Source organism: Aedes aegypti, chromosome 2, assembly GCF_002204515.2.
Source record: "Aedes aegypti strain LVP_AGWG chromosome 2, AaegL5.0 Primary Assembly, whole genome shotgun sequence".
NCBI classification, from domain to species: domain Eukaryota; kingdom Metazoa; phylum Arthropoda; class Insecta; order Diptera; family Culicidae; genus Aedes; species Aedes aegypti.
Genome location: NC_035108.1, coordinates 299390405 through 299398723, shown reverse-complemented (window position 1 = coordinate 299398723; position 8319 = coordinate 299390405). Strand labels below are relative to the sequence as shown.

The 8319-nt window shown below is 39.7% G+C and overlaps 1 protein-coding gene across 1 annotated transcript; it reads right to left on the bottom strand.

The window, feature by feature from the left end:
- Positions 1–3744: 3744 nt before the first annotated feature.
- On the bottom strand, positions 3745–6543 carry LOC5571661 (probable ATP-dependent RNA helicase DDX23). The gene is made up of 2 exons (XM_021845497.1): positions 6334–6543; positions 3745–6265 (listed from the first exon to the last, which is right to left on the bottom strand). The coding sequence occupies exon 2, from the start codon at positions 6252–6254 to the stop codon at positions 3810–3812; it is 2445 nt and encodes an 814-aa protein (XP_021701189.1). The 5' UTR covers positions 6255–6265; positions 6334–6543; the 3' UTR covers positions 3745–3809.
- Between the last annotated feature and the right edge of the window lie 1776 nt (positions 6544–8319).

The following is an 8319-nucleotide window of genomic DNA, read 5'->3' as shown; positions in this document are numbered from 1 at the left end:
AGGCAGACATATCATCTGATGATTTCCCATTGGAATTTTCGGTAGACGAAGAAGCGGGGTAGGAGTTACCTGTTGCGGTAGGGTTTTTTCCATTTGATTTGAAACAAGTAGAATGGGTACTCATGGAACGAATAGGGGAAGAGTTCAAATTACCTGCTACGATATCGGCAAAGGATTTACCGTGGGTAGATACATTCGAAATTGAATGATAGCCACCCGGCGGATTAAAATTTGTTTGTGAATGAGCATGATTATGATCTTCCTGGTGGGTATGATTTCTCATCAAGCGATCGCTAACTGAAAAATGAGCATTGTTCGATACTCTACCAGGCACGACCGTTATCGTAACGGATATTATCCTTCATCTGCCTGGCACGAGCCTCAATGACTCTTTTGCGTGAAGGGCATTCCCAAAAGTTAGCTTTGTGAGGGCCCTTGCAATTGGCGCATTCAAACTTTCTGGTATCTTCTTTCACAGGACAATCGTCCTTTGCGTGAGAAGAACCTCCGCAAATCATGCATTTAGCATCCATGCGACAATTTTTTGTACCATGACCCCACTTTTGGCACCGACGGCACTGAGTGGGGTTCTGGTAATTTCCTCCAGGTTTCTGGAAATGTTCCCACGTCACACGGACATCAAACATAAGTTTAGCTTTTTCTAAAGCTTTAATATTATTTAGTTCTTTTTTGTTGAAGTGAACTAAATAATATTCTTGAGAAAGCCATTTCCGAACAATGCCAGATTGGGTTCTCTTTTTCATAATGATTACTTGGACTGGGGAAAATCCAAGTAAATCATTTATTCCATTTTTGATCTCTTCAGTCACTTGAGAGACCTTTCAAGACAACTTTGAACAAACGTTCAGTTTTGTCGTCATAAGTAAAAAAATTGTGCTTCTTCTCTTCAAGATGTCTGAGAAGAAGTTCACGATCTTTAATAGTTTCCGGCAAAACGCGACAGTCTCCTTTCTTTGCGATTTGGAAGGAAACCTTGTTTCCCCTAATGGAGTTCAAGATCTCCTGCCTAAATCCCCCAAATTCGGAACAACTGACCACGATAGGCGGCACTCTTTGCTTTCTCACTTGAATCAAAGAGCCTGGGCTAGAGGCTGCTTCGATTTGGTGTTCGGAAAATTTGTCTAGAGCATCGAACTGATTGCTCCCTACGATGCAATTATCAACATTTTCCATTTCACCCTTGGAAGAAAGTTCGCATTCCGGAGAAACGTCCTTTCTTCCATTCTTGCCACGTGTAGTGACAGTTTTAAAACCCACTTTTTTTGGAAGGAAGTAGTGAATTCAGAGATTCACCCTTCCTTTTGTTAGTTGTTGATACCATGTTTAGTTAATAAACGAGAAAGACGTGACCTTCGAGAGGTTTTTTCCCTAGACGGTGTCCAAGAAGGATTACCACCGCTAGCTTTCGCCAACGGGCCAACGAAAAATCGAAGGCACGGGTCCAAACAAGGATCGTAAAGGGATAAATAGTAGAAAAAATAGTACTGAAAAGTACTGTTTAAGTAGCACTGAAAAGTACCGTTTTTAATTTTAGCACTGAAAAGTATTGTTTGTGTAGCACTGAAAAGTACTGTTTTATTGCTTTAGGTAGTTTTTAAGAAAACTTCCAAGAGCAGAGAGAATTCGTGTACGCACAGCACGAAGGTACGATGCGCACTATACTTAAAATGATCCTGAACCTAAAGCCACAGTATCCGTTCACGAAATTGCGAAAATAATTTTAAAAAAATCGACGACTGGTTCCAACGTGTCCTTCCAAAGTTTTGGACGGGATGTGCAACATCAGCAAACCCTTCACTCGAGCAATTGTGCCTGTAGTTCCTGTGATATTAGAATAGTAGTATTGTACCTTTCCTCTATGTATACTCTTTCTATTTGCTATAATAAAGGTTTTTCTTACTTTTTCCTTCCATGAATTCAATTTAACCGTTAAGCACCAGTAATTTTGTAATTAATTGTTTTTTAGCTGTTGAAAGGATTTCCATAGCTCAGCTTAAGATACCGTCAAACGGGGTGACTTGCAACACTTTTCAACTTCAATCAACCAAAACCATGATCTAAACGTAATCTAAAAATCTAAATTCCTTGTGGAACTTTGAATGGCCGGCTCGCCTACAGAATGAGATGATAGAAAATTGAATCGAATTATTTTGTCATATCAAAAGTCATCAAAAAGGTGAAATTTTTTAAATGCCCTTGTGCGGGGTGACTTGCAACACTCACTGCTAATTTAGTTTTTTCCAACAAAATGTTGATATTTTTCATTAGTCACACTTATTAACTATTGTTATTCATGTATTTAAAGCATTCGAACTAGTACAAGAACATTTAGAATACATTTTTGTAAGAAAATAATTGAGTTTTTTTGTATGGGAAAAAGAGGCGTTAAATCATCAAGGTCCAATATCTTAACTGAACAATATTTTTAACGAGTGTTTGTAGTTGATTCATGAATTATTACTCTTTTGATTATAAAGTAGACCTAACACAAAAGTTTTTAACTTTTATAAAACTCTAAATTGCTTAGAAAAAAGTGTTGCAAGTCACCCCGCATAGGCACATGTGTATAAAAAATATTTTTATTAAAATTGTTGTTGCTACAATTTTGTAAAATAAAGTTCGTCATATTATCACTTATTAGTTATAGAAACAACATGTAGAATATTACTTTTGTACATTAAATCTATCTCATGTTTTCAGGTCACGATTTCGAACCTCCATCAAGTATCAGTTTTCCAGACATTTAAAAGAATTATGTTTATTGTATGAACATATTTATAATAACAGTTTTAATCGTGGCTCCTACTTGAATTGTGAGTCACACGTATTGAAGCACCGATTTAAAACGAATTTTCTATTGAAAATTGTGTTTTATAGTAAAATTTAGTTTTAAATTACAATGTGTTGCAAGTCACCCCGCCGTTGCAAGTCACCCCGTTTGACGGTACTTAAACACATGCCATGTAACGTTAAGTTTGAATAAATAATTAAAATAAAAAAAATATTATGAATTTGTATCGACACGAATCCCACCATAATGGTAAAGTGTCGTAATAATAATAATAATAATAATTATGTATTTGAATTATTGATGGACGTTTCGGAATGTTGTAGATCTTCTACTTGGCATTAACGTCATCACTGAGACAGAGCCTGCTTCTCAGCGTAGTGTTCTTTTTGAGCACTTCCACAGTTTCGTATATCGTGTGGCAGGTACGATGATACTCTATGCCCAGGGAAGTCAAGGAAATTTCCATTTTGAAAAGATCCTGGACCGATCGGGAAAGGAACCCAGACACCTTCAGCATGGCTTTGCTTTGTAGCCGCGGACTCTAACCACTCGGCTAAGGAAGGAGCTCACTGTAGAAAATTTCTCAACCATATCTTAGGATGATTTTTTTACATTTCTTGAGCGGAACAGCATACTTAGCTTAAAAATGAAATATAAAATTAAAACAATGTTATGTTCATTATTATTAATCCATATACTGCAACACGGATGCTCGCGGAAGAATATTAGCTTGGGGACTAATAAAAAGCATACATTTAATTTTTTTTCTATTCGCAGAGTTTTTACGATCCTGTCTATGAAAGTTGAAGAAATTTAAATTTTTCATAGGGCTAGTGTTCCATTCCTTGGCCTATTATGCTCGAGCCGGTAACCTTTATCAAATATGTCATCATTAGGGAGTTTGTGATAGAAAAAGAAGTTCACCACAATGCTACAGTTCGGACAATCATAATATTACAAGCATAAATGGAAACATTACTAAGAATTCGACTTACGTTTAAGCGAAAATCTTCTCCTCCCGTCGCTTCTTCGTGACGACAGTGCCCGGCTTGTGTTGAGCATCCGGATGGTTCATCAACTCTGGCGGACAAACCGACACGGGACTGGCTACGACGATTTGCTTCAGATCGTAGAACAGATGGCTGTCGTCCTTGGTGCAGAACGAAATGGCGCAACCCGTCTTTCCAGCACGACCAGTTCGACCGATACGATGCGTGTAATCCTCGATGGTTTTGGCCATATCGTAGTTGATGACAAGGGACACGTCCTTGATATCGATACCACGACCTGCCACGTCTGTGGCCACCAGGATGTCCTTGGAACCGTTCTTGAGCGATGCCAGGGCGTACTCTCGCTGTTCCTGACCTTTGCCACCGTGAAGCGTACAAGCGTTGTAGCCAAGCTTCTCGAGTCCCTTGGCCAATACATCCGCTCCCTTCTTCTGGTTGACGAAGATAATGCAGGGAGGTTCGACTCCACGAGAAAGAATTTCCATGAGCTTCTTGCGTTTCTCGTTTTCGGTCATGATGTGCACGATCTGTTCGGTTCTTTCTGTGGGTTTTCCTACGGAACCAATGTAGACCGTAGCCGGACGCCGGAGATAGGTTCGGGCGAGTCTTTCTACTGCTGGAGGCATAGTGGCTGTGAACATGACAGTTTGACGATACTTTTTCTTGGTGTTGAAGTTCTCCATCAGTTTGGAGGCATCTTCAGCTTCTTCGGTGTCTGGTTTGAGATTGGTGACGGGCATGTATTCAAGGATCTTCTGCACATCTGGTTCAAAACCCATGTCAATCATACGATCGGCTTCATCCAAAACGATGTAAGTACACTGATTCAACACCAGATAACGATTCTCCAAAACGTCAATCAAACGACCGGGAGTGGCAATAACGATTTCACAACCAAGTCGAAGCCGGAAACCCTGTTCTTCTCGAGACAAACCTCCGACAACGACAACCGTACGGATGCCTAATGGTTGACCGAACTTTTGCGTTTCTTCTTCGATCTGTTGAGCCAATTCTCGAGTTGGGGCCAAAATGATGGCATACGGGCCTTGGTCAGCTGTTTCCAAACGATCGATCTTTGGAAGCGATTGGATCCATGTCAGGAGAGGAATCAAGAAGGCCAGAGTTTTACCAGAACCAGTTTCAGCAATACCAATAATATCCCGGTTCTGAAGACCAATTGGGATGGCTTGTCTCTGAATAGGAGTGGGCTCTTTATAACCAACTTTATCGATAATGTCCAGGATTTCTTTTGGAAATCCGGTTTCACTCCAACTTCTGAAGGGATTTGGAATCTTACCGCCTTTGATTGTAATGTTGTAGTCTTCTCTGAAGATACGCCAATCACGCTCAGTCATCTCATCGCAATCCTTTTCAGACCAATGACGATCATCCCACTTTTGTTTGTCTTCCTTCTTTTTGACCTTCTTCAGACGAACTTTCTCCTGTTCCTTCTCTGCATCCGTTCGACGTTTTTCCAAAAGATCTCCATAAAATTTACTTTGCTTACGCTTCTGATCTTTTATATCAATTCCAGCAATATTTCCTCGTCCGAAGAACTGGACGTGATGCCGTTCCTTATACAGGTTGTTGTAATCTATTGAAGTGTCCTCAGCAGCATCCCAGTCAAAGACAAACTTCCTATCATTCAGTCTCCTGACTCGTCTTTTCTTCTTCACGATTCCCAGATAACGTTCTCGAATCGCTTCCTGCTCTTTTTCCTTGTCCTTAACTGTTGTGTCTTCCGTCGTGGAACGTCTTTTATCATCATCTCGATCTTTCTCCTTCCCGTCTCTCTCCCTTTCCCGATCTCTTGCTCTTTCCCGTTCACGTTCACGTTCCCTTTCTCTTCTGTCATACTTTTCCAGTGGATCCTTCTTCTCCCTGTTTAACAAAGTCGTCACCGGAACATCTCCGAACTTGGGAACTCCAACCGAAGCCCCTGCTCGCATTGCGGCTACTTCTTCCTGCCTCCTCTTCAGTGCTTCGGCTGCTCTTTGCTCCTTCGTTATGAAAACCGGCTTACTTCTGGCTTCCTCTTCCGCTTTCTTTTTCGCCAACAATTCCTCCAGCGAAAGCGGTTCCTTCTTAGCCTTTTCCTCCTTTTTCGGCACTTCAACCTTCACCTCCTCAACGTCGTCGTCCTTTTTGTCCTTCTCATCCTTCCGCTTCTTTTCGTCACGATCCCTCTCTCGGGAACGGGATCTCTTCCTAGCAATGGCCTTATCCAGCGCCCGATCCCGTTCTCGTTCCCTTTCGCGCTCCCGCTCCCTTTCCCGGATATCTCGTTCGCGTTCCCGGTCCTGGTACCTCTCCCGTTCTCTGTCCCGTTCGTATTCGCGTTCCCGGTAACGATCCCTGCCGCCTCCACCTCGGTCCCGATCCAAGTCGATCCTCTCCCGCGACCGTGAGCGACGCTTCCTGTCGCCGGCCATGGTTTATTTTCCTACAAATAACGAGGAATAGTAAATATTGTTTCTAGAACTTCCATCAGGAATCGAAACGTTTACAAACCTTTCACTGGCGCCGGATTATGCTTCTGCAGCTTGCCACCAATCTAACTGGATAGATATTTTACTGTTCACGCCAAAAACCTTTTAAATAGCTTGCAAATTTTAATATATCTGCAATTTATAATTTATTTTCGGTATAATGTGAAAAACTATTGAAAATATGCGATTTTCTGTGTAGCGCACGCAAAAATGTTTTCTATAGAAAAATGTAAACACCAGCTGACATTCGAACCTTTTAAAATCTCTCTCACGTAACATGTTCCTGAAGGTCATTACTGTCAGTGCTGCCAGCATAAATTCTGGACAAACATTTCAAAAGGGCACATCGACATTGGTAAACATTGGGTGATATGAATAAAAAAACTTTGAACTTTACTACATGTAGCATCTACTCAAAAACAAAATCCACAAAGTTTACTACACTTTTGGTATGAATAAAAAACTTTTCGAACATGTAGTACTTACTACTTTCGAACATGAGCAGTGACTGAAGCTGCACGTTAAGAAATTTACATTCAGAGTGCAGAGTGATTCTGCACGTAGAGAACAATCTATTCAGAGTGACGCTTAAAATTATTACAATCATGCATATGAAGAAAATGCATGGAATCTTATCGATAACACGACAACTTGCACAAATCATGAAGGTGCTGTTATTTGACAAGATTTGTAGTGTAATTTTGCGATTAGTTTGGTATTCTCTTTATGTCTATGATTTTATGATGATGGTACATCAAATAATTTTCTGGGTAGTTATCGGCTTTCGCCAACGCCAGTGATTGATGATTTTTTAAATACTAGCTTAACATCTATGAGGAGATCTTGAGATTACAGCTATCAAATTTAGAACCACATATTTTCTAGCAGCAGTACTGAGATTCTGGTGAAATTGCGGTAGAATTTTGATGCTCCCCGTGTGTTTTCTCAACAGCATGTTGAATTCCGGAAGTTCTAAGTGTTTCTGTGATATTCTCGTTATTTTGGTGGGGTTTCTGATAGTATCCTTGGAATTTCTAGAACTTAGAATGTCGAAATTTTTATGGGAATTGTAGTGATTCCATTGGTAGTCGTTAGAATTCAATGAGGATCTCCCCTAAAACACCATGGTTTCCTTTGAAATTATTAAAATTCTTATTGATTTCACAAAAAAAATCCCATTGAAATCTATAAAATATTTACCGACATTCAAAACGTTTATATTGAAGCTATGCTTTGAAATTCCAACGGAACTGGAGATCAATGGAATCTTTTTACAATAATTACAAAGATTGATTTTCAGAATTACAAATATTCACACAATAATTCGCAGGAATCCCACCGCAATATCATAGATTCTTACAGAAATACCAACTCAAAGATACCCAAAGAATTCCAAGAGATTAATATTATGAATCCCATTCCCACCCCAATTCTAGAGTTTTTACCAGATTCCTAATATTTCCGCAATATTCCTAGAATGGTATTTATACTTCCAGAATTATCATAAAAATCCGACATCCCTACCGGTATCTCAAAGTTCCTACAGGAATTCCGGTATTCAAAAGGAAATCTGAGTTGTTAGAATTTACACGTAAAATTCAGAATTACATTATAAATATCTGCATTCCTACCGACATTCTAAAATTCCTAGAAAATAACATGATTATCGTAATGCCAGAATTCACACGGATATTACAAATTGCTACTGCCGCTAATCTTACCGGAATCTCAGCATTGGCGGGGCGAATATTTTCGTAACCTCAGAATTCCTAAGCAAAACTCAAAATACCTTCGGAAATATCAAAACTCATATCGTTTTCCCATGATTTTTACTCAAAAGTTAATTATTCCATTCAATTCCGCAATCTCAAAGCATGTGTAGCAACCTCTGAAGCTAACTACCAGTAGCTTTGTAGTAAATTCTACCTTTATTCATAGCAATGCGTTGTTTGTAGTATGTTCGAAAGGTGTAGAAAGGAAAATGACACAAACATGTTCCACTTGTGTT